The sequence below is a fragment of the Procambarus clarkii genome, chromosome 90, assembly GCF_040958095.1.
Source record: "Procambarus clarkii isolate CNS0578487 chromosome 90, FALCON_Pclarkii_2.0, whole genome shotgun sequence".
NCBI classification, from domain to species: domain Eukaryota; kingdom Metazoa; phylum Arthropoda; class Malacostraca; order Decapoda; family Cambaridae; genus Procambarus; species Procambarus clarkii.
In genome coordinates, this window is record NC_091239.1 from 17,129,407 (window position 1) to 17,156,043 (window position 26,637).

At 47.5% G+C, this 26,637-nt stretch overlaps 2 protein-coding genes across 6 annotated transcripts in view; both read left to right on the forward strand.

Moving 5' to 3' along the window:
- The first annotated feature begins 3,202 nt into the window (after nucleotides 1–3,202).
- On the forward strand, nucleotides 3,203–12,670 carry LOC123746619 (uncharacterized). Its single transcript, XM_045728279.2, has 3 exons — nucleotides 3,203–3,476; nucleotides 8,156–8,295; nucleotides 12,016–12,670. The coding sequence occupies exons 1-3, from the start codon at nucleotides 3,228–3,230 to the stop codon at nucleotides 12,233–12,235; spliced, it is 609 nt and encodes a 202-aa protein (XP_045584235.2). The 5' UTR covers nucleotides 3,203–3,227; the 3' UTR covers nucleotides 12,236–12,670.
- Nucleotides 12,671–12,808: 138 nt separating this feature from the next.
- The window catches only part of LOC123746620 (probable endonuclease 4), a 195,465-nt gene continuing 181,636 nt past the window's right edge, over nucleotides 12,809–26,637 (forward strand). Inside the window, exons 1-2 of one of the 5 annotated variants that reach the window (XM_045728283.2) lie at nucleotides 12,809–14,819; nucleotides 22,636–22,909. Coding sequence is in view for 1 of the 5 variants with exons in the window: in XM_045728280.2 (XP_045584236.2) it covers nucleotides 26,574–26,601 (28 nt within the window). In the remaining 4 variants the exon portion in view is untranslated. Of the gene's footprint in view, nucleotides 14,820–22,635; nucleotides 22,910–23,508; nucleotides 26,602–26,637 lie in introns of those variants that run through there. The other 4 variants (XM_045728282.2, XR_011225906.1, XR_011225905.1 and 1 more) reach the window with 4 other exon arrangements.

The following is a 26,637-nucleotide window of genomic DNA, read 5'->3' on the forward strand; positions in this document are numbered from 1 at the left end:
CGAGAAGTCGAAATCTGTGCCTTCTTGTCGAGTGTCAACAGGTGTTACGTCGGCTTCTGCTTTAAAGAGCTTCAGAAGGGTAGTCTTGGAGAACGCATGCTCGTCGTGGGGCGTTCCCCGGACCTTGTAGCGTGTGTGACGCATGGTAGAGGGAGCAGGAGCAGTCTTGGTAGTACTGTAATCGCCTATCACATCACTGGAGAAGGTCCACCGACCCTTCCCGGAATAAAACACCAGGTCGGAGTGGGGTCCGACCTGCTAGAGTGAAATGCTGCGAGAGAGAAAGCTGGAGCAGCCAGAGACACGTCCAGCTGTGACGGCTGCTGGCTGCCGAATCTGTGATCTGTGATGATATACTGAACTTGCAAGGTTGTTGTTGTTTTAGATTAAGCTACTCAGAACGAAATGTCCATGTAGCACGGGCTATGGTGAGCCCGTAAACTAGATTTGAATTACAAGGAGAAATCTAGACATTTATAAGCGTAGGGACACCTCACTCTACGATTCATCTAACCCTTTTATTCGTAAAGAGCGGTGGAGGATAGTGTGAGGTGACTGTTGCCTGACTCCGGCTTCCAACTGTCCACCATTGTCCGCCAGGTCTTACATCTTCCATCTGGGTCAATGGAGGACCATCAAACAGATGTATGCTCAAAGTCGAATTCATCTGGATGTTGATTACTGGTGTCAGCTCCTGAATGAACACAGCCTCAAGTATACGAAGCCTCGTACGGTCGTCGGTGTGTGTGATTATTGTCGCATCTTTTCACTGTGTCTTGGTGATTAAGGATGTTGTTGTGGTGTTGAGAATGTTGATGCTTAATACCTCCGTCTTGCAAATGAAGTGTAAGACATCTACTCAATCGTCGTTTGTCTAATGTAGTATATGTTTCAGAGTGCAGTTTCCAAAGGTGTATTTGTATTGATACACTACACTGGTACACTACCTTGGTACACCACCTTGGTACACCACCTTGGTACACCACCTTGGTACACCACCTTGGTACACCTCAGCTTGTCAGCGGCGGCAGAGGTGGTATCTCTCAGTGATGGAACATGTACGAGGACTGTAATTAATATATGACCGGACCAATCCTTCAGTTTTCACTGCAAGGTTTACATTTCCTGTCAATTATATCTCGTATCACCTTCTCGTGTGCCTGAGTGAATGTATTTTTATAATACACTACAATGTGTTCTGTTGGGGGCCGAGTGTCCACCCCTGGAGCCTGATATCCTCAGTCAGATGGCGGCCTCAATTCTTAGGATTTCTTAGGCTGCCCGAAACGCTTTGCGTAATAGTGGCTTTAGGCATTGTATGTACTAGCTCTATCTATAAAGCCAACAAACTTTGTAAAATCTCTTTATGTATGTACCTTTGCCTAAATAAAAATTATTATTATTATTATTATTATTATTATTATTTCATTGAATTCTGTATCGCTGTTATCGTTGGTCACCAAATCAACTGTACACCAGTTGATTGACAGTTGAGAGGCGGGACCAAAGAGCCAAAGCTCAACCCCCGCAAGCACAATTAGGTGAGTACAATTAGGTGAGTACAGATCACACCCCCACACACACACACCATGGCTGCCAGTAAAGTAACACTGGAGCAGATCACACCCCCCCACACACACACACCATGGCTGCCAGTAAAGTAACACTGCAACAGATCACACCCCCACACACACACACACCATGGCTGCCAGTAAAGTAACACTGCAACAGATCACACCCCCACACACACACCATGGCTGCCAGTAAAGTAACACTGCAACAGATCACACCCCCACACACACACACACCATGGCTGCCAGTAAAGTAACACTGCAACAGATCACACCCCCACACACACACCATGGCTGCCAGTAAAGTAACACTGCAACAGATCACACCCCCACACACACACACCATGGCTGCCAGTAAAGTAACACTGCAACAGATCACACCCCCACACACACACACCATGGCTGCCAGTAAAGTAACACTGGAACAGATCACACCCCCACACACACACCATGGCTGCCAGTAAAGTAACACTGCAACAGATCACACACCCCCCCCACACACACACCATGGCTGCCAGTAAAGTAACACTGCAACAGATCACACCCCCACACACACACCATGGCTGCCAGTAAAGTAACACTGGAACAGATCACACACACCCCCACACACACACCATGGCTGCCAGTAAAGTAACACTGCAACAGATCACACACACCCCCACACACACACCATGGCTGCCAGTAAAGTAACACTGCAACAGATCACACACCCCCACACACACACCATGGCTGCCAGTAAAGTAACACTGCAACAGATCACACCCCCACACACACACCATGGCTGCCAGTAAAGTAACACTGCAACAGATCACACCCCCACACACACACCATGGCTGCCAGTAAAGTAACACTGCAACAGATCACACCCCCACACACACACCATGGCTGCCAGTAAAGTAACACTGGAACAGATCACACCCCCACACACACACACCATGGCTGCCAGTAAAGTAACACTGCAACAGATCACACCCCCACACACACACACCATGGCTGCCAGTAAAGTAACACTGCAACACATCACACCCCCACACACACACACACCATGGCTGCCAGTAAAGTAACACTGGAACACATCACACCCCCCCACACACACACACCATGGCTGCCAGTAAAGTAACACTGGAACAGATCACACCCCACACACACACCATGGCTGCCAGTAAAGTAACACTGCAACAGATCACACCCCCACACACACACACCATGGCTGCCAGTAAAGTAACACTGCAACAGATCACACACCCCCACACACACACACCATGGCTGCCAGTAAAGTAACACTGGAGCAGATCACACACCCCCCCACACACACACACCATGGTTGCCAGTAAAGTAACACTGCAACAGATCACACCCCCACACACACACACCATGGCTGCCAGTAAAGTAACACTGCAACAGATCACACCCCAACACACACACACACCATGGCGGAACGCGTGTACAATTTCCTTCTAATGTACATTAAGCATTGTCGTTAACACCAAACCATTTGAATCTACCATTAATTAACTAAACTTAACCGAATATTGCTAAGTCAATATAGTCAATATTAACCATTATATATATTGAAATAGTCAGTATATGATTATATGAACCCATGATTATAATATATATAATCATGGGTTCAGGCGAGACTTGGGCACCAAGGGTATGGAAGGTATTAAAAGGGGCGGCGCCCGGGGGTCGCGTGTCAGTACACTGGCGACAGCAGGAGGAGATAGTCGCTCTCCGCGCCTCCGCGTCTCTCATACCCAACGGGACACGTGTTGTTTTTCAACGGGAATTATGGGCGAGAAAGTGACGTGTGTGTGGGTGTTGCTGTGTGTTGCGGGCTGGTGCTCACCACCAGCTGCCAGCCAGCTGCAGCTGAGCACCTCTGTGGCCATCCCTGGCGTGAAGGTGAGTATATGGCGCTGAAGGTGACCCATGGGTGTTGCGCGAGTGAAGGTGACCCATGGGTGTTGCACGAGTGAAGGTGACCCATGGGTGTTGCACCAGTGAAGGTGACCCATGGGTGTTGCACGAGTGAAGGTGACCCATGGGTGTTGTACCAGTGAAGGTGACCCATGGGTGTTGCACGAGTGAAGGTGACCCATGGGTGTTGTACCAGTGAAGGTGACCCATGGGTGTTGCACGAGTGAAGGTGACCCATGGGTGTTGCACGAGTGAAGGTGACCCATGGGTGTTGTACCAGTGAAGGTGACCATGGGTGTTGCACGAGTGAAGGTGACCATGGGTGTTGCACGAGTGAAGGTGACCCATGGGTGTTGCACGAGTGAAGGTGACCCATGGGTGTTGCACGAGTGAAGGTGACCCATGGGTGTTGCACGAGTGAAGGTGACCCATGGGTGTTGTACCAGTGAAGGTGACCATGGGTGTTGCACGAGTGAAGGTGACCATGGGTGTTGCACGAGTGAAGGTGACCCATGGGTGTTGTACCAGTGAAGGTGACCATGGGTGTTGCACGAGTGAAGGTGACCATGGGTGTTGCACGAGTGAAGGTGACCATGGGTGTTGCACGAGTGAAGGTAACCCATGGGTGTTGCACGAGTGAAGGTGACCATAGGTGTTGCACGAGTGAACGTGACCCATGGGTGTTGCACGAGTGAACGTGACTTACGGGTGTTGCACGAGTGAAGGTGACCCATGGGTGTTGCACGAGTGAAGGTGACCCATGGGTGTTGCACCAGTGAAGGTGACCCATGGGTGTTGTACCAGTGAAGGTGACCCATGGGAGTTGCACGAGTGAAGGTGACCCATGGGTGTTGCGCGAGTGAAGGTGACCCATGGGTGTTGCACGAGTGAAGCTAGGTGACCCATGGGTGTTGTACCAGTGAAGGTGACCCATGGGTGTTGCGCGAGTGAAAGTGACTTACGGGTGTTGCACGAGTGACGGTGAGTCACCAGTATATAGATCAACAACCAGAGGCAGGCTATAGACCAACCACCAGAGGCAGGCTATAGACCAATGACCAGAGGCAGGCTATAGACCAACAACCAGAGGCAGGCTATAGACCAACATCCAGAGGCAGGCTATAGACCAACAACCAGAGGCAGGCTATAGACCAACGGCTAGAGGCAGGCTATAGACCAACGGCCAGAGGCAGGCTATAGACCAACGGCCAGAGGCAGGCTATAGACCAACGGCCAGAGGCAGGCTATAGACCAACGGCCAGAGGCAGACTATAGACCAACGGCCAGAGGCAGGCTATAGACCAACGGCTAGAGGCAGGCTATAGACCAACCACCAGAGGCAGGCTATAGACCAACGGCCAGAGGCAGGCTATAGACCAACCACCAGAGGCAGGCTATAGACCAACGGCCAGAGGCAGGCTATATAGACCAACGGCCAGAGGCAGGCTATAGACCAACGGCCAGAGGCAGGCTATAGACCAACGGCCAGAGGCAGGCTATAGACCAACGGCCAGAGGCAGGCTATAGACCAACGGCCAGAGGCAGGCTATAGACCAACGGCCAGAGGCAGGCTATATAGACCAACGGCCAGAGGCAGGCTATATAGACCACCGACCAGAGGCAGGCTATAGACCAACGACCAGAGGCAGGCTATATAGACCACCGACCAGAGGCAGGCTATAGACCAACGACCAGAGGCAGGCTATATAGACCAATGACCAGAGGCAGGCTATAGACCAACTACCAGGGGCAGGCTATATAGACCAATGACCAGAGGCAGGCTATAGACCAACTACCAGAGGCAGGCTATATAGACCAACGACCAGAGGCAGGCTATAGACCAACGACCAGAGGCAGGCTATATAGACCAACGACCAGAGGCAGGCTATATAGACCACCGACCAGAGGCAGGCTATAGACCAACGGCCAGAGGCAGGCTATATAGACCAACGACTAGAGGCAGGCTATAGACCAATAACCAGAGGCAGGCTATAGACCATCAACCAGAGGCAGGCTATATAGACCAACCACCAGAGGCAGGCTATATAGACCAACCACCAGAAGCAGGCTATATAGACCAACCACCAGAGGCAGGCTATAGACCAACCACCAGAGGCAGGCTATAGACCATCAACCAGAGGCAGGCTATAGACCAACCACCAGAGGCAGGCTATAGACCAACCACCAGAGGCAGACTATAGACCAACCACCAGAGGCAGGCTATAGACCATCAACCAGAGGCAGGCTATAGACCAACGACCAGAGGCAGGCTATAGATCAACGACCAGAGGCAGGCTATAGACCATCAACCAGAGGCAGGCTATAGACCATCAACCAGAGGCAGGCTATAGACCAACGACCAGAGGCAGGTTATAGACCATCAACCAGAGGCAGGCTATAGACCATCAACCAGAGGCAGGCTATTGACCCATCAACCAGAGGCAGGCTATAGACCAACTACCAGAGGCAGGCTATAGACCAACGACCAGAGGCAGGCTATAGACCATCAACCAGAGGCAGGCTATAGACCCATCAACCAGAGGCAGGCTATAGACCAACGACCAGAGGCAGGCTACAGACCAACCACCAGAGGCAGGCTATAGACCATCAACCAGAGGCAGGCTATAGACCCATCAACCAGAGGCAGGCTATAGACCAACGACCAGAGGCAGGCTATAGACCAACCACCAGAGGCAGGCTATAGACCAACCACCAGAGGCAGGCTATAGACCATCAACCAGAGGCAGGCTATAGACCAACCACCAGAGGCAGGCTATAGACCATCAACCAGAGGCAGGCTATAGACCCATCAACCAGAGGCAGGCTATAGACCAACGACCAGAGGCAGGCTATAGACCATCAACCAGAGGCAGGCTATAGACCAACCACCAGAGGCAGGCTATAGACCCACCACCAGAGGCAGGCTATAGACCCATCAACCAGAGGCAGGCTATAGACCATCAACCAGAGGCAGGCTATAGACCCATCAACCAGATTCAGGCTATAGACCATCAACCAGAGGCAGGCTATAGACCAACGACCAGAGGCATGCTATATAGACCATCAACCAGAGGCAGGCTATATAGACCAACCACCAGAGGCAGGCTATAGACCCATCAACCAGAGGCAGGCTATAGACCCATCAACCAGAGGCAGGCTATAGACCATCAACCAGAGGCAGGCTATAGACCAACGACCAGAGGCAGGCTATAGACCATCAACCAGAGGCAGGCTATAGACCATCAACCAGAGGCAGGCTATAGACCCATCAACCAGAGGCAGGCTATAGACCATCAACCAGAGGCAGGCTATAGACCAACCACCAGAGGTAGGCTATAAACCCATCAACCAGAGGCAGGCTATAGACCATCAACCAGAGGCAGGCTATAGACCAACCACCAGAGGTAGGCTATAGACCCATCAACCAGAGGCAGGCTATAGACCATCAACCAGAGGCAGGCTATAGACCCATCAACCAGATTCAGGCTATAGACCATCAACCAGAGGCAGGCTATAGACCAACGACCAGAGGCATGCTATATAGACCATCAACCAGAGGCAGGCTATATAGACCAACCACCAGAGGCAGGCTATAGACCCATCAACCAGAGGCAGGCTATAGACCAACGACCAGAGGCAGGCTATAGACCATCAACCAGAGGCAGGCTATAGACCATCAACCAGAGGCAGGCTATAGACCCATCAACCAGAGGCAGGCTATAGACCAACCAGAGGCAGGCTATAGACCAACCACCAGAGGTAGGCTATAGACCCATCAACCAGAGGCAGGCTATAGACCATCAACCAGAGGCAGGCTATAGACCAACCACCAGAGGTAGGCTATAGACCCATCAACCAGAGGCAGGCTATAGACCATCAACAAGAGGCAGGCTATAGGCCCATCAACCAGATTCAGGCTATAGACCATCAACCAGAGGCAGGCTATAGACCAACGACCAAAGGCATGCTATATAGACCATCAACCAGAGGCAGGCTATATAGACCAACCACCAGAGGCAGGCTATAGACCCATCAACCAGAGGCAGGCTATAGACCAACGACCAGAGGCAGGCTATAGACCATCAACCAGAGGCATGCTATATAGACCATCAACCAGAGGCAGGCTATATAGACCAACCACCAGAGGCAGGCTATAGACCCATCAACCAGAGACAGGCTATAGACCAACGACCAGAGGCAGACTATAGACCATCAACCAGAGGCAGGCTATATAGACCATCAACCAGAGGCAGGCTATATAGACCATCAACCAGAGGCAGGCTATAGACCAACGACCAGAGGCAGGCTATAGACCAACGACCAGAGGCAGGCTATAGACCATCAACCAGAGGCAGGCTATATAGACCAACCACCAGAGGCAGGCTATAGACCCATCAACCAGAGACAGGCTAAAGACCAACGACCAGAGGCAGGCTATAGACCATCAACCAGAGGCACGCTATAGACCATCAACCAGAGGCAGGCTATATAGACCATCAACCAGAGGCAGGCTATATAGACCATCAACCAGAGGCAGGCTATAGACCATCAACCAGAGGCAGGCTATAGACCATCAACCAGAGGCAGGCTATATAGACTATATTCAGGCTATATATTCATCAATGACAATCATCCAATACCCAACCCTAGTTTCCTTTCAACAGGTGAAGGAGGGCACGTCGGCTGCCCCGGTGGCCGGGAACGGGACGCTGGCCGTGCCCCACCTGGAGTGTGGGTATGTGTTGTGTCAGGCGCCAGAGGTCTTCACCAACGCCTCCACACACCTCTGGGACTACTACGTCGAGTGAGTCGACCACGCCATCTTGTTTCTTGTGTTCGGGTAGTGTATGTGTTCGGTTCCTCCGGTGTTCCGGGTACTGTGTTGGTACTGTGTGTTACTGTGAAGGCACTGTGTGTATACAGTGATGGTACTGTGTGTACACAGTGCCAGAAACATGTGAGCAGAGTACCATACAGTCAGGAAACATGAAAGCACCACAAACACATTCGCTGCCACACTAGACACAATCCAACCATTCTTTACTGTACAATACTGCATACAACAGAGTTATTATTACGTAATATTATTATGTCCTGTACTGTAATAATTCAATATTCATAACATTATTGTATTTTGAGTAATAAATAATGCAATATTGTAGTTAAACTGCATTTATTAATACAATAGTACAATACGATACTGTACTACACTTATTCAATATTGGATTGTGTTGTACTGAATTCAATAATTTATTTCAGTGAATAAAAACCCAACGTGCAGTGCTTGTATTAAATGTTGACATAGTGAGGTCCTCGGGGTGTTATTGTGGTCCTCGGGGTATTATTGTGGTCCTCGGGGTATTATTGTGGTCCTCGGGGTGCTATTGTGGTCCTCTGGGTGTTATTGTGGTCCTCTGGGTGCTATTGTGGTCCTCTGGGTGTTATTGTGGTCCTCGGGGTATTATTGTGGTCCTCGGGGTATTATTGTGGTCCTCGGGGTGCTATTGTGGTCCTCTGGGTGTTATTGTGGTCCTCTGGGTGCTATTGTGGTCCTCTGGGTGTTATTGTGGTCCTCGGGGTATTATTGTGGTCCTCGGGGTATTATTGTGGTCCTCGGGGTATTATTGTGGTCCTCGGGGTGCTATTGTGGTCCTCTGGGTGTTATTGTGGTCCTCTGGGTGCTATTGTGGTCCTCTGGGTGTTATTGTGGTCCTCTGGGTGTTATTGTGGTCCTCTGGGTGTTATTGTGGTCCTCTGGGTGTTATTGTGGTCCTCTGGGTGTTATTGTGGTCCTCGGGGTGTTATTGTGGTCCTCTGGGTGTTATTGTGGTCCTCTGGGTGTTATTGTGGTCCTCTGGGTGTTATTGTGGTCCTCTGGGTATTATTGTGGTCCTCTGGGTGTTATTGTGGTCCTCTGGGTATTATTGTGGTCCTCTGGGTATTATTGTGGTCCTCTGGGTGTTATTGTGGTCCTCTGGGTGTTATTGTGGTCCTCGGGGTGTTATTGTGGTCCTCGGGGTGTTATTGTGGTCCTCGGGGTGTTATTGTGGTCCTCGGGGTGTTATTGTGGTCCTCGGGGTATTATTGTGGTCCTCGGGGTGTTATTGTGGTCCTCGAGGTGTTATTGTGGTCCTCTGGGTATTATTGTGGTCCTCGGGGTGTTATTGTGGTCCTCGCGGGTGTTATTGTGGTCCTCTGGGTATTATTGTGGTCCTCGGGGTGTTATTGTGGTCCTCTGGGTGTTATTGTGGTCCTCGGGGTGTTATTGTGGTCCTCGGGGTGATATTGAGGTCCTCGGGGTGTTATTGTGGTCCTCGGGGTATTATTGTGGTCCTCGGGGTGTTATTGTGGTCCTCGAGGTGTTATTGTGGCCCTCTGGGTATTATTGTGGTCCTCGGGGTGTTATTGTGGTCCTCTGGGTGTTATTGTGGTCCTCGGGGTATTATTGTGGTCCTCGGGGTGTTATTGTGGTCCTCGCGGGTGTTATTGTGGTCCTCGGGGTGTTATTGTGGTCCTCGGGGTGTTATTGTGGTCCTCGGGGTATTATTGTGGTCCTCGGGGTGTTATTGTGGTCCTCGGGGTATTATTGTGGTCCTCGGGGTGTTATTGTGGTCCTCGAGGTGTTATTGTGGTCCTCGGGGTGTTATTGTGGTCCTCGGGGTATTATTGTGGTCCTCTGGGTGTTATTGTGGTCCTCTGGGTGTTATTGTGGTCCTCTGGGTGCTATTGTGGTCCTCTGGGTGTTATTGTGGTCCTCGGGGTGTTATTGTGGTCCTCTGGGTGTTATTGTGGTCCTCGCGGGTGTTATTGTGGTCCTCGGGGTATTATTGTGGTCCTCGGGGTATTATTGTGGTCCTCGGGGTGTTATTGTGGTCCTCGGGGTATTATTGTGGTCCTCGGGGTGTTATTGTGGTCCTCGAGGTGTTATTGTGGTCCTCGGGGTGTTATTGTGGTCCTCGGGGTATTATTGTGGTCCTCTGGGTGTTATTGTGGTCCTCTGGGTGTTATTGTGGTCCTCTGGGTGTTATTGTGGTCCTCTGGGTGTTATTGTGGTCCTCGGGGTGTTATTGTGGTCCTCTGGGTGTTATTGTGGTCCTCGCGGGTGTTATTGTGGTCCTCGAGGTGTTATTGTGGTCCTCGGGGTATTATTGTGGTCCTCGGGGTGTTATTGTGGTCCTCTGGGTGTTATTGTGGTCCTCTGGGTGTTATTGTGGTCCTCTGGGTGTTATTGTGGTCCTCGGGGTGTTATTGTGGTCCTCTGGGTGTTATTGTGGTCCTCGGGGTGTTATTGTGGTCCTCTGGGTGTTATTGTGGTCCTCGCGGGTGTTATTGTGGTCCTCGAGGTGTTATTGTGGTCCTCGGGGTATTATTGTGGTCCTCGGGGTGTTATTGTGGTCCTCGAGGTGTTATTGTGGTCCTCTGGGTGTTATTGTGGTCCTCGGGGTATTATTGTGGTCCTCGGGGTGTTATTGTGGTCCTCGCGGGTGTTATTGTGGTCCTCGGGGTGTTATTGTGGTCCTCGGGGTGTTATTGTGGTCCTCGGGGTATTATTGTGGTCCTCGGGGTGTTATTGTGGTCCTCGAGGTGTTATTGTGGTCCTCTGGGTATTATTGTGGTCCTCGGGGTGTTATTGTGGTCCTCTGGGTGTTATTGTGGTCCTCTGGGTGTTATTGTGGTCCTCGGGGTATTATTGTGGTCCTCGAGGTGTTATTGTGGTCCTCGCGGGTGTTATTGTGGTCCTCGGGGTGTTATTGTGGTCCTCGGGGTGTTATTGTGGTCCTCGGGGTGTTATTGTGGTCCTCGGGGTATTATTGTGGTCCTCGCGGGTGTTATTGTGGTCCTCGGGGTGTTATTGTGGTCCTCGAGGTGTTATTGTGGTCCTCGAGGTGTTATTGTGGTCCTCTGGGTATTATTGTGGTCCTCGGGGTGTTATTGTGGTCCTCTGGGTGTTATTGTGGTCCTCGGGGTGTTATTGTGGTCCTCTGGGTGTTATTGTGGTCCTCGGGGTATTATTGTGGTCCTCGGGGTGTTATTGTGGTCCTCGCGGGTGTTATTGTGGTCCTCGGGGTGTTATTGTGGTCCTCGCGGGTGTTATTGTGGTCCTCGCGGGTGTTATTGTGGTCCTCGCGGGTGTTATTGTGGTCCTCGGGGTGTTATTGTGGTCCTCGCGGGTGTTATTGTGGTCCTCGGGGTGTTATTGTGGTCCTCGCGGGTGTTATTGTGGTCCTCGGGGTGTTATTGTGGTCCTCGCGGGTGTTATTGTGGTCCTCGCGGGTGTTATTGTGGTCCTCGCGGGTGTTATTGTGGTCCTCGCGGGTATTATTGTGGTCCTCGCGGGTGTTATTGTGGTCCTCTGGGTATTATTGAGGTCCTCTGGGTGTTATTGTGGTCCTCGCGGGTGTTATTGTGGTCCTTCGAGTATTATTGTGGTCCTCTGGGTATTATTGAGGTCCTCTGGGTATTATTGTGGTCCTCTGGGTATTATTGAGGTCCTCGGGGTATTAATAAGTCTGGTCGTTCACAGCTGGGAGAGGCCGCCCAGGACGGAGGACGACCCGGGCATCTTCGTGCTGGCCAACAGGTACCAAATGCCCCGCGCCTACCTAGTCTTCAAGGGCTTCACCGCCAACTTCTCCGGGGACTACCAGTGCGTCCTGCACTTCCGTAGGGCGCCCTTGGTCTCCGTCGGCCTCACCCTCACCTTCGACGAAACCCTCACCGCCAGGGACTGCAACAACACCTAGGAGGACGTCCTCCAGTGCAGCTATCCAGCAAGAAAGGAAATTTCCATTCCCAGATTCACGAAGCAGTTACGCTAGCACTTACGAACCTGAGGCGAGACATACGAAGCAGTTACGCAAGTACTTACGAACGTGTACATCTTTCCTCAATCTTTGATGGCTTTGGTTACAATTATTAAGCAGTTTACAAGCTTGAAAACTGGCCAATCAGTTGTTGTTATTGTTATAAACAGCCTCCTGGTGCTTCGGAGCTCATTAATTGTTTAATAATTGTAAACAAAGCCGCCAAAGATTGAGAAAAGATGTACAGGTTCGTAAGTACCTGCGTAACTGCTTCATGAATCCAGGTCACGATTAGCAGATACTGCCACCCTTGTTTAAACATACCCGCGAAGTGGATGTGACTATTTATAAGTGAATTACACGTTACACCTTTTAGTAGGTTTTTGTATCATAACTCATGAAGTAATTTTCTGTAAATAAAGTGCCTAAGGTACCCTGTGTAGTGCAAGCAGGAGCCGCATATACTGCTGACTTATGGCAGCCATCAGTCTCAGGAGACTATGGAGTTGTGCTCTGGTTGTCGGTCTGTAGTAGCCTCTCCAGGGCGCAAAGCCAGGGTAGGTTGATACGGGAGAGAAGCTGTTACCCATGCAGCAGGTCTCAACCCCCTCCATCTCTTATGCGAGCATCAATAAGGGTCTGTGGGGACTGTACCCTTTACCCTAGAGACAGGTTGTATATGGTGTTACAATCTGTTTTACAAATAACGTCGCTTTTCGCTCGTATGCGTCACATAAGGACCAAAAATAGCCGTATTAGAAAATGGAACCGGCTGGCGAAAGTGACATACTGTCCCCGTTTTCTGTTTTGGGTCCTCTGGCTTAGTCTATTAGGTTAGGAGAAAACATCTTCAATTAAAGGTTTGCTTGATATTTTGAAACCTTAGGAGGACAGGCTGGGTGGTGGATCGGTACCCAAGTGTGACGGTAGTTATGGAAGGTGTGGAGTCGTTAGTATTGTGGCCAACAAGGTAAGTAGGGCGAACTGGGGTCATCCCTGACTACTAGTATCTTTTAAATACACATGGAAGAGCTTTATTAAGCGAAGGGCAGCTTTCACAAGCCTCAGGTGGGGTCACCAGTAACCCCAGCCACCGGTGACCCCAGCCACCAGTGACCCCAGCCATCAGTGACCCCAGCCACCAGTGACCCCAGCCACCAGTGACCCCAGCCACCAGTGACCCCAGCCACCAGTGACCCCAGCCACCAGTGACCCCAGCCATCAGTGACCCCAGCCACCAGTGACCCCAGCCACCAGTGACCCCAGCCACCAGTGACCCCAGCCATCAGTGACCCCAGCCACCAGTGAGCCCAGCCACCTGTGACCCCAGCCACCAGTGACCCCAACCACCGGTGACCCCAGCCATCAGTGACCCCAGCCACCAGTGACCCCAGCCACCAGTGACCCCAGCCACCAGTGACCCCAGCCACCAGTGACCCCAGCCATCAGTGAGCCCAGCCATCAGTGAGCCCAGCCATCAGTGACCCCAGCCATCAGTGAGCCCAACCACCGGTGACCCCAGCCATCAGTGACCCCAGCCACCAGTGACCCCAGCCACCAGTGACCCCAGCCACCAGTGACCCCAGCCACCAGTGACCCCAGCCACCAGTGACCCCAGCCAAAAGTGACCCCAGCCACCAGTGACCCCAGCCACCAGTGACCCCAGCCACCAGTGACCCCAGCCACCAGTGACCCCAGCCACCAGTGACCCCAGCCACCAGTGACCCCAGCCACCAGTGACCCCAGCCACCAGTGACCCCAGCCACCAGTGACCCCAGCCATCAGTGACCCCAGCCACCGGTGACCCCAGCCATCAGTGACCCCAGCCACCAGTGACCCCAGCCACCAGTGACCCCAGCCATCAGTGACCCCAGCCACCAGTGACCCCAGCCACCAGTGACCCCAGCCACCAGTGACCCCAGCCATCAGTGACCCCAACCACCGGTGACCCCAGCCACCAGTGACCCCAGCCACCAGTGACCCCAGCCACCAGTGACCCCAGCCACCAGTGACCCCAGCCACCAGTGACCCCAGCCACAAGTGACCCCAGCCACAGATACTCTTTACATGAACATTGTCTCCACCAATGACAACCGGCGTTCGAAGCTGGAGCATTGTAATGTGTTTTTGTATGGCTGTAATTTGGTGTAATGTTAAGAGGCGAGAGTTTATGGTGTGTGTGTGTGTGTGTGTGTGTGTGTGTGTGTGTGTGTGTGTGTGTGTGTGTGTGTGTGTGTGTGTGTGTGTGTGTGTGTGTGTGTGTGTGTGTGTGTGTGTGTTCATGGTGTTCATGTTAATGTGGAAATGTCGTGCCAAAACGTTCACTTGTTCAAGCTATACCAATAGAGTATAGTAGAGCTACAGGTAGTGATATGCGATATTATATATTTATATATGTATATTATATAGATAACTTTGTTTTATTCCCAGTATTACCCTGAGTTACGTAGAGGAAGATGTAGTAGCCAGGAGGCCTGGTCGACGACCGGGCCGCGGGGACACTAAGCCCCGGAAGCACCTCAAGGTAGGTAGCCACTCGAGTGAGCAGCCCAACGCCATCACCACACAACACCATCACCACACAACACCATCACCACACAACACTATCACCACACAACACCATCACCACACAACACTATCACCACACAACACTATCACCACACAACACTATCACCACACAACACCATCACCACACAACACCATCACCACACAACACTATCACCACAAAACACCATCACCACCATCACTATAGTAATTTCCTACTAATCATGCTAATTTAAATCACCAGAATGGAGCAAATTGCAAATGCGGAAAACGACAAGGAGAAAGCGCTAAGCCGGTATGACTATGTCACATAATTGCTGTTGAGGGAGTACAGGAAGCCTGTACTTAGGGCTGTACCGGGTACCTAGTTACTGCTAGGTGAACAGAAGCATCAGGTGGAAGTAAACATCCCCAACCACGTGCCCCGGCCGGGGTCGACAGTGAGTCGATAACGTAGACCACTGTACTACGTGGAAGGGATGGGAGGACGGAGTGACGGAACGGTACCCCATCAGGAATGGAGGGAGAGAGAAGGAACAAAAGAAGGGTGTGAGCGCAATGTGCGCAAGATGGAGGTGTGGTGGACGTGCGTGGCTCCGGGCGAGACATTGTCAGAAGTGAGAGGAGAGATGATTGCTACGGTCGGCTGCGCCTCTACTGAGAACTGATGGCACCACCTGGCCGCTCTCTCATACCTAATGGAGCGCTCCTTCATTCCCGCCAAACACACTACCAACCGTCAACGTTCCAACAACTTAACACCTAACAAGTTGTAACAACCAATATAGCAAGTTGTAATAACGTTTTAATACACCATAAAAATGTTATAACAAGATGTAACAAAATTTTACAAGTTGTAACACGCGGAAAATACGGCCAGTTACGTTATGTGTTTGCACATTTATCATCTATATATTCGATGTAACAAACACAGTCACTGAGAAGGGTGTCGACGAAGTACATGCAGACTTTGTTATGCAAGCCCCTTGGGAATCTCCGCCAGCAGACTTTAAGATTATGGCTCTTGAAGGAAAAAGAACCAGACAAATCCTCATCTGCTACGTAACATTGCACAGATGCATATAGAAGCAAACATGGCATCCGACAGCTTCACATACTTCACAGATGGATCAGTAGACCAGCAGGGACAAGAAACCGGAGCTGCAGTTAAAGCAGGAAACTCTGTAAATAGTTGGAGGCTCTCAAATGGGTGTTCGACTTTACAAACAGAGATGCTAGCCATTCAAAAGGCTTTGGAACATGCTCTTGCTGAACACCGAGAACTTGTCATCTTACATACAGATTCGAGAACCGCCATTGAAACCTTGCAACAAGAACACATATGTGATAACATACATCTGATCACAAATGTCGTATCATTAATGCAAACACTCAAACGACAAGGCCGACGGTACTTATCAACTGGGTGCCAAGTCATGTGGGAACAATAGGAAATGACATTGCAGACGAAGCTGCAAAACTTGCAACTAAGAGAATAAATGTAGACATTTATATACCACAGAGTCTATCACTGATTAAGAAAGTAATTAGAAACAGAGCAATGCAAAAGATGTACAGTGACCACAACACAGCAGTTGTAACATCAGGATCTGCGGGTTGGTACAAGAATTCAACCAACTACGAACCACTTAGTTTGATGAAAGGGAACAGCAAAACAACAGAAGTACACTTACATCGCATCAGGCTTGGATACCCATGTGCATGGGAAATAGGCTTACAGGTTCCGGAAGATGAGAGGAAATGTCAACACTGTGGAGAAATGCCCGACAGACCACTGGAACATTATCTAACACAGTGCACAGTTACAGCCACAACAGACCACTGGAACATTATCTAACACAGTGCACAGTTACAGCCACAACTGACCACTGGAATATTATCTAACACAGTGCACAGTTACAGCCACAACTGACCACTGGAATATTATCTAACACAGTGCACAGTTACAGCCACAACTGACCACTGGAATATTATTTAACACAGTGCACAGTTACAGCCACAACTGACCACTGGAATATTATTTAACACAGTGCACAGTTACAGCCACAACAGACCACTGGAATATTATTTAACACAGTGCACAGTTACAACCACAACTGACCACTGGAATATTATCTAACACAGTGCACAGTTACAGCCACAACTGACCACTGGAACATTATCTAACACAGTGCACAGTTACAGCCACAACTGACCACTGGAACGTTATCTAACACAGTGCACAGTTACAGCCACAACTGACCACTGGAATATTATCTAACACAGTGCACAGTTACAGCCACAACAGACCACTGGAATATTATCTAACACAGTGCACAGTTACAGCCACAACAGACCACTGGAATATTATCTAACACAGTGCACAGTTACAGCCACAACAGACCACTGGAATATTATCTAACACAGTGCACAGTTACAGCCACAACTGACCACTGGAATATTATCTAACACAGTGCACAGTTACAGCCACAACAGACCACTGGAATATTATCTAACACAGTGCACAGTTACAGCCACAACAGACCACTGGAATATTATTTAACACAGTGCACAGTTACAGCCACAACTGACCACTGGAATATTATCTAACACAGTGCACAGTTACAGCCACAACTGACCACTGGAATATTATCTAACACAGTGCACAGTTACAACCACAACAGACCACTGGAACATTATCTAACACAGTGCACAGTTACAGCCACAACAGACCACTGGAATATTATCTAACACAGTGCACAGTTACAACCACAACAGACCACTGGAACATTATCTAACACAGTGCACAGTTACAGCCACAACAGACCACTGGAACATTATCTAACACAGTGCACAGTTACAGCCACAACAGACCACTGGAATATTATCTAACACAGTGCACAGTTACAGCCACAACAGAACACTGGAATATTATCTAACACAGTGCACAGTTACAGCCACAACAGACCACTGGAATATTATCTAACACAGTGCACAGTTACAGCCACAACAGACCACCGGAACATTATCTAACACAGTGCACAGTTACAGCCACAACAGACCACTGGAACATTATCTAACACAGTGCACAGTTACAGCCACAACAGACCACTGGAACATTATCTAACACAGTGCACAGTTACAGCCACAACAGACCACTGGAACATTATCTAACACAGTGCACAGTTACAGCCACAACAGACCACTGGAACATTATCTAACACAGTGCACAGTTACAGCCACAACAGACCACTGGAACATTATCTAACACAGTGCACAGTTACAGCCACAACAGACCACTGGAACATTATCTAACACAGTGCACAGTTACAGCCACAACAGACCACTGGAACATTATCTAACACAGTGCACAGTTACAGCCACAACAGACCACTGGAACATTATCTAACACAGTGCACAGTTACAGCCACAACAGACCACTGGAACATTATCTAACACACTGCACAGTTACAGCCACAACAGACCACTGGAACATTATCTAACACAGTGCACAGTTACAGCCACAACAGACCACTGGAACATTATCTAACACAGTGCACAGTTACAGCCACAACAGACCACTGGAACATTATCTAACACAGTGCACAGTTACAGCCACAACAGACCACTGGAACATTATCTAACACAGTGCACAGTTACAGCCACAACAGACCACTGGAACATTATCTAACACAGTGCACAGTTACAGCCACAACAGACCACTGGAACATTATCTAACACAGTGCACAGTTACAGCCACAACAGACCACTGGAACATTATCTAACACAGTGCACAGTTACAGCCACAACAGACCACTGGAACATTATCTAACACAGTGCACAGTTACAGCCACAACAGACCACTGGAACATTATCTAACACAGTGCACAGTTACAGCCACAACAGACCACTGGAACATTATCTAACACAGTGCACAGTTACAGCCACAACAGACCACTGGAACATTATCTAACACAGTGCACAGTTACAACCGCAACTGACCACTGGAACATTATCTAACACAGTGCACAGTTACAGCCACAACTGACCACTGGAACATTATCTAACACAGTGCACAGTTACAGCCACAACAGACCACTGGAACATTATCTAACACAGTGCACAGTTACAGCCACAACAGACCACTGGAACATTATCTAACACAGTGCACAGTTACAGCCACAACTGACCACTGGAACATTATCTAACACAGTGCACAGTTACAGCCACAACTGACCACTGGAACATTATCTAACACAGTGCACAGTTACAGCCACAACAGACCACTGGAACATTATCTAACACAGTGCACAGTTACAGCCACAACAGACCACTGGAACATTATCTAACACAGTGCACAGTTACAGCCACAACTGACCACTGGAACATTATCTAACACAGTGCACAGTTACAGCCACAACAGACCACTGGAACATTATCTAACACAGTGCACAGTTACAGCCACAACAGACCACTGGAACATTATCTAACACAGTGCACAGTTACAGCCACAACAGACCACTGGAACATTATCTAACACACTGCACAGTTACAGCCACAACAGACCACTGGAACATTATCTAACACAGTGCACAGTTACAGCCACAACAGACCACTGGAACATTATCTAACACAGTGCACAGTTACAGCCACAACAGACCACTGGAACATTATCTAACACAGTGCACAGTTACAGCCACAACTGACCACTGGAACATTATCTAACACAGTGCACAGTTACAGCCACAACAGACCACTGGAACATTATCTAACACAGTGCACAGTTACAGCCACAACTGACCACTGGAACATTATCTAACACAGTGCACAGTTACAGCCACAACAGACCACTGGAACATTATCTAACACAGTGCACAGTTACAGCCACAACAGACCACTGGAACATTATCTAACACAGTGCACAGTTACAGCCACAACAGACCACTGGAACATTATCTAACACAGTGCACAGTTACAGCCACAACAGACCACTGGAACATTATCTAACACAGTGCACAGTTACAACCACAACAGACCACTGGAACATTATCTAACACAGTGCACAGTTACAGCCACAACAGACCACTGGAATATTATCTAACACAGTGCACAGTTACAGCCACAACAGACCACTGGAACATTATCTAACACAGTGCACAGTTACAGCCACAACAGACCACTGGAACATTATCTAACACAGTGCACAGTTACAACCACAACAGACCACTGGAACATTATCTAACACAGTGCACAGTTACAGCCACAACAGACCACTGGAACATTATCTAACACAGTGCACAGTTACAGCCACAACAGACCACTGGAACATTATCTAACACAGTGCACAGTTACAGCCACAACAGACCACTGGAACATTATCTAACACAGTGCACAGTTACAGCCACAACAGACCACTGGAACATTATCTAACACAGTGCACAGTTACAACCACAACAGACCACTGGAACATTATCTAACACAGTGCACAGTTACAGCCACAACAGACCACTGGAACATTATCTAACACAGTGCACAGTTACAGCCACAACAGACCACTGGAATATTATCTAACACAGTGCACAGTTACAGCCACAACAGACCACTGGAACATTATCTAACACAGTGCACAGTTACAGCCACAACAGACCACTGGAATATTATCTAACACAGTGCACAGTTACAGCCACAACAGACCACTGGAATATTATCTAACACAGTGCACAGTTACAGCCACAACTGACCACTGGAACATTATCTAACACAGTGCACAGTTACAGCCACAACAGACCACTGGAACATTATCTAACACAGTGCACAGTTACAAACCCAATAAGATTTCAACTTAGATTCAACAGAGCAGAAGAAGTTGTTAAACACATGGGACAAAATCTTACTAAAGCGACCATACGAGTCATAAATACTCATACTCCGCCCAAGTAAAACAGAAACAAGCAACACTTAGTGGGCCAGCCAGAGGCTTAGGGCCCGCCCAGTGGGCCAGCCAGAGGCTTAGGGCCCGCCCAGTGGGCCAGCCAGAGGCTTAGGGCCCGCCCAGTGGGCCAGCCAGAGGCTTAGGGCCCGCCCAGTGGGCCAGCCAGAGGCTTAGGGCCCGACCAGTGGGCCAGCCAGAGGTTTAGGGCCCGCCCAGTGGGCCAGCCAGAGGCTTAGGGCCCGCCCAGTGGGCCAGCCAGAGGCTTAGGGCCCGCCCAGTGGGCCAGCCAGAGGCTTAGGGCCCGCCCAGTGGGCCAGCCAGAGGCTTAGGGCCCGCCCAGTGGGCCAGCCAGAGGTTTAGGGCCCGCGCAAGAATATCCCTGCGAAAAAAAATCATCTCTTTATTTTACATTTTATATTTATATATAATACATTTCAAATTCAGAATGCTCCCATATATGTCATCTATGTCACTTAATCACATTCATTAATTATCAAAAGCAGTTACATCTCAAACTAAATCAAATATGGCCTTGGCTTAAACAGTTACAATGTAGAGGATGACAATGACTGTCAAGGACAGAATGGTGTCATACGCGCCAGTCACCTCTTAACACACCAATTTTGTCCACCAGTTGGACAAAACTAATCACCAAAGATGCTTTACCATCTCCACATTCTCTACATTATGGTGGCTTCCGCCGACCTCCTTCAACATCCAGCAGAGGACGCCCTGGACAACTCATTACACCCAAAATACCAAACAGTTCCTAGTAATGTTAAAAATAACAATTATGAATAATATAGTTGATGCATAACGTTTCAGAATTTCCTTTATGGAGACCGTCTCATATGGGTATTACCCAACATGATGATACAGTTACTATTGTATGTAACAAACCAGAAAGCTAGGTATCCCAATCTCTATTGTCGAAACTACACTACACAAAAACTAGGGCTGACAGAAGAACAATTACATACTGTGCTCAGATTGATTGATGAAGATTAAGCCACCCAAAAGGTGGCACGGGCATGAATAGCCCGTAAGTGGTGGCCGTTTTGAGCCATTACCAGTATCAAGAGCTGATACTGGAGATCTGTGGAGGTGCGACTGCACCCAGCTTGACGGAAGATGTCTCCCGTGTACTGTGCTCAAATGGCAGAAAGCACTTGTATAAAGTTACGGGTTATTCATGCCCGTGCCACCTCTAGGGTAGCTTAATCTTCATCAATCAATCAACTTATATGAAGATTCCTGGTTATGTTAAGAACTGATAACTACATACACAGACAGTAAAAAACATCCATCAGATAATGTGAAATTGTAATTAACAGAATTAGACTAGAATATAAACATTAAACAAACTGCAGATAGCCTACTAGCCCGCATGTCGCAGCTCCTATATATATCCACCCAAACTCATTCATATATATGTCTAACCAACAGTTGAAACAATCACGGGATCCCACGTAAGAAAGCGTTACCTGTAGCAGGAAATGAATCCTGTCAAATATAGCCGTCGAGAATGACATGGAGGCTTAACTTGATGTATAAATTATGTTAGCTAATGTTTTACAGTTTTATTTTTACAATTATTAAAATGTACAGGAAACTTCATCCATATTTGTTTTGACTATGTAAATTTGTAATGGATTTACAATTATAGTAGTCTAATTAGAGCAGAACTCACACGGCAGTTATAATGTTACGATGTTTTTCATTAAGTGCGTAAATATAAGTAAGATTATTGTATGAACAGACAGACCGAGCGTGTTAGTGGCTTTGCATAAATGTACCAATTAATTACCAAAAGTATGTATTTACCCGCCCCATTGTTGTTGATTTCTGGGCCACGACGCTTCAGGTGCAGGCTGAGCCCCCGGTGGCCCTGTCTGAGGTCAAAGTTGAAGCCTTGCGGCCATGTACCCGGCGGGTGGCGACGACGGAATACCCTGACTTCTGGCAGATGTCCGGGAAGACCCATGGCGTCCCCCGGGGAGGCGAACACCCCCCCACACCACACAAAACCAGCACGAATACCACATCAGCATCACGATTAGGTGTCAAAGTCGCGTCAAAACGACGAAATCACTGTAGTCCCTCGCAGGCGATGAGTCACAATTAATAACGTGGCTAAAGTAAGTTGACCAGACCACACACTAGAAGGCGAAGGGACGACGACGTTTTGGTCCGTCTTGGACCATTCTCAAGTCGATTGTGTCACACAATCGACTTAAGAATGGTCTAGGACGGACCGAAACGTCATCGTCCCTTCACCTTCTAGTGTGTGGTCTGGTCAACTGTAGTCCCTCCTAAACTTGTGCCAAATTGTAAAAAAAAAAATCCTCTGCAATGACCTCTGGCAGCGCAGACATTACAGACGGCCGCATCACGCCCCAGTCCGGCGCCGGACACTCTCTCCTCTTCCGAAAATCCAACCGGAAAACGGAAAAGAATATGTCAAGTTGCCTATGACCCGGGCGAGACGTGCGCCAGGCATCGTGTCGCCAGCGATGCTAGATCTGAATTGCTGAAAGACAACTAGCGAGCTGAAGGACTAAAAGTAGCGAATTTGTAATAAAAGTAGCCCAATATTTTGTTTAATGACTGATACGGTTTTCAAAGTCATATATTTTAATACAGAGTAAAATATATATATATATATATATATATATATATATATATATATATATATATATATATATATATATATATATATATATATATATATATATATATATATATATATATATATATATCATTCGCTGCATGAAACGCACATTTATGCATGTTGAGTCCCTCCAGTCTTCACAGCTGACCAATGTTTAGCATTATTATTATCAAGAAGTTCTTAATCCACAACTTCCTTTTGGTACACCGCAGACTCATATTTTAGCAAAGACAAGGGTGGTTCAAATTACTTCTTGATGTACATGTTTTGGTTCTCAAGATTATTTTTTAATTTTTTATTTGATTTATGTCAAAAGCTCTAGTAATTTTCGATTTCTCAGTTTAGTTTTCACAGACTTTACTTTCGAAAATACTCGTTCATCTAGGGCATTATTGATTGATAAGCTGCATATTTTCAATACAAACTCAGCGAGGTCAATCAGCCTGCGCCCTCCAGCAGGGTTCTGTTATTGTTGCATTGGTCCTAAATGATGATCCAGCACATGTTAGAATGTGCAACCCGTCCTCTTAAAAATGACGTCGCTTTTCGCTCGAATGCGCGCTATGGCCAAAAATGGACGTAATTTGAAATGAAATCGGCCCAAAGTGATGAATCTAAAAATTCAAAATTTATTTAAATTTTTTTTTATTTTCAAATTATGTCCATTTCGGCCATACGGGTAAACGGCCAAATTCAGATGTAATTTGTAAGAGGACAGGTTGCCAGTCAGTGGTTAACGGCCGACGGGTACTTATCAACTGGGTGCCAAGTCAAGTGGGAATAATAGGAAATAACATTGCAGACAAAACTGCAAAACTTGCAACTAAGAGAAGAAATGTAGACATTTACATACCTTAGAGTCTATTACATATTAAGAAAGTAATTAGAAATAGAGCAATGCAGAAGATGTACAGTGACCACAACACAGCAGTTGCAACATCAGGATCTGCGGGTTGGTACAAGAATTCAACCAACTATGAACCACTTATTTTGGTGAAAGGGAACAGTAAAACAACAGAAGTACACTTACATCGCATCAGGCTTGGATACCCATGTGCATGGGAAACAGGCTTACAGGTTCCGGAAGACGAGAGGATATGTCAGCACTGTGGAGAAATGCCCGACAGACCACTGGAACATTATCTAACACAGTGCACAGTTACAAACACAAAAAAATTTCAACTTAGGTTCAATAGAGCAGAAGTTGTTAAACACATGGGACAAAATCTTACAGAAGGGACCGTACGAGTCATAAATACTCATACTCCGCCCAAGTAAAACAGAAACAAGCAACACTTAGTGGGCCAGCTAGAGGCTTAGGGCCCGCGCAGGAATTTCCCTGCGAAAAAAAAGGTAGACGCCACTGGTTTTCAATTTCGTTAAGATTGGTCAGCTAGAACTAATGAAAATTCGGAAAATGGTGACTGTGTGTAGTTTAGGCTGCATATGGTAGTGACTAGTCCTTCACCTTTTTGAAAGTTTCAACAATGCCAGGAATGCAGTATTAAAGCTCTTTGCAAGCCTTCACTAAAAATTTATGGCATCTTTGTTGAACACTGATTTTTCTGAGTATGCTATGCCATAGCATATAGCATAGCATACCCAGGAAAACAGACAAAACAACAGCATTGTTCTAGCTCTCTTTTAATGGCCAGAAGTGTATAAAATTTGTAGTTTGGAGCGAGTATATTATTGGGATAATCTACTCGCTTCAGTCCACTATCTCCAGGAGCAGATAAATGGAATTGAAGCCCAAATTAACATGAAGTTTTGTATAATCAGAATGCATGATTCTTCTCAGCATTCCAAGCCAATGTGAACATCCAATTCAGTGTGAATATGCTACACTGACTAAATATATGCTAAAAGATCTGCATCTTTTCTCCCTTTCTCTCCTTAATAGGTACACTGTAGCAAAATTTGTGTTCAACATAACAACTATGATACAAGATGATACCAGTGATTACAATGGTGAGGATGCATGTCTTAGGCGCATATATTGGGGGAGTGGGTAGCACAAGATACAGTGCGAGTTTGAAGCACTTGGTAGGAAAATATGAGGACGAAATTAGGTACTTTTTGGTTTTACTTTTGAAAAAGGCATAGGTTGGACAGCTTTTAATTCCGTTATGGAGTGAGTTCCATAGACTACGTCCCTTTATTTGCGTAAATTTAGTTTGACTCTAGTTTGACTGAGTGTATGTTTAGCATGTTTAGTGATTTAAACAGAGGGGCTGTGTGTTGTCTGAAAACAGAGTTTGTTATTGTTCTGATAGCAGATTTTTGCTAGGTGATGATGGGCTTGAGGTAGTTTGCAGTTTTATTTATTTTATTTATTTATATATACAAGAGTTCTTACATTCTTGTTTATTACATTCTTGTGCAGTGGATTAGCATGTAGCACGTAGTATAATAAAAGGAGAGGAGAGTGAGGAACATAATATATGATTTTAGAAAGTATGCCAACTATTTTTCATACTATATTTGCTAAGTGTTATATGTGGTTAATGAGGTTGAGTCTCTTTTCTATGTATAAACCAAGGAACTCTCCATCATTTGTATTGCTAGATTACATAAGATAGGTATTTTTACATTCTTGCAAAGCCACTAGCACGCATTGCGTTTCGGGCAGGTCCTTAATCTAAAATATCAGGTACGATATATGGAGACAAGTGGTCAAAATCACGCCACGTGGTCTAGGTAGAAGCCAGTGTTGAACTACGAGATATCACATAGCCCACTGCACGCTTTTGTATATATTTATGCATTAAAACATAAATAAAATAAGAGTGCTAGTGAATAACCTACTTAATCCCCCCTCTCCCTCCTTTTACCCCACGTTGCTAAATATTAGCATCTTCCGCTACACCAGCCGCAGAAAAAAAAATCAATTTGTATTGGTCACTTATACCATTTGAAACATTAAATAATCCTCATTATATAAGGATGTCGTTACTAATTGTGTTTTAGCACCAATTACCAATTACTAACTTCTCACCAATGTGAGAAGTTAGCAGTTTGTGCTGCACTTGCCTAAGGTAAACACAGAAGCGCGGGTAAAACTGCCCCAGAGTTGAGCACACGCCAGAGTTGACTGTGTGTGTGTGGGAGAGTTGTCAACATTACCTAACATGACTCGCGATAAGACTACCCTTGAAGGTTCGATATTACAATGTTACCACAGTTAAGAGAAGG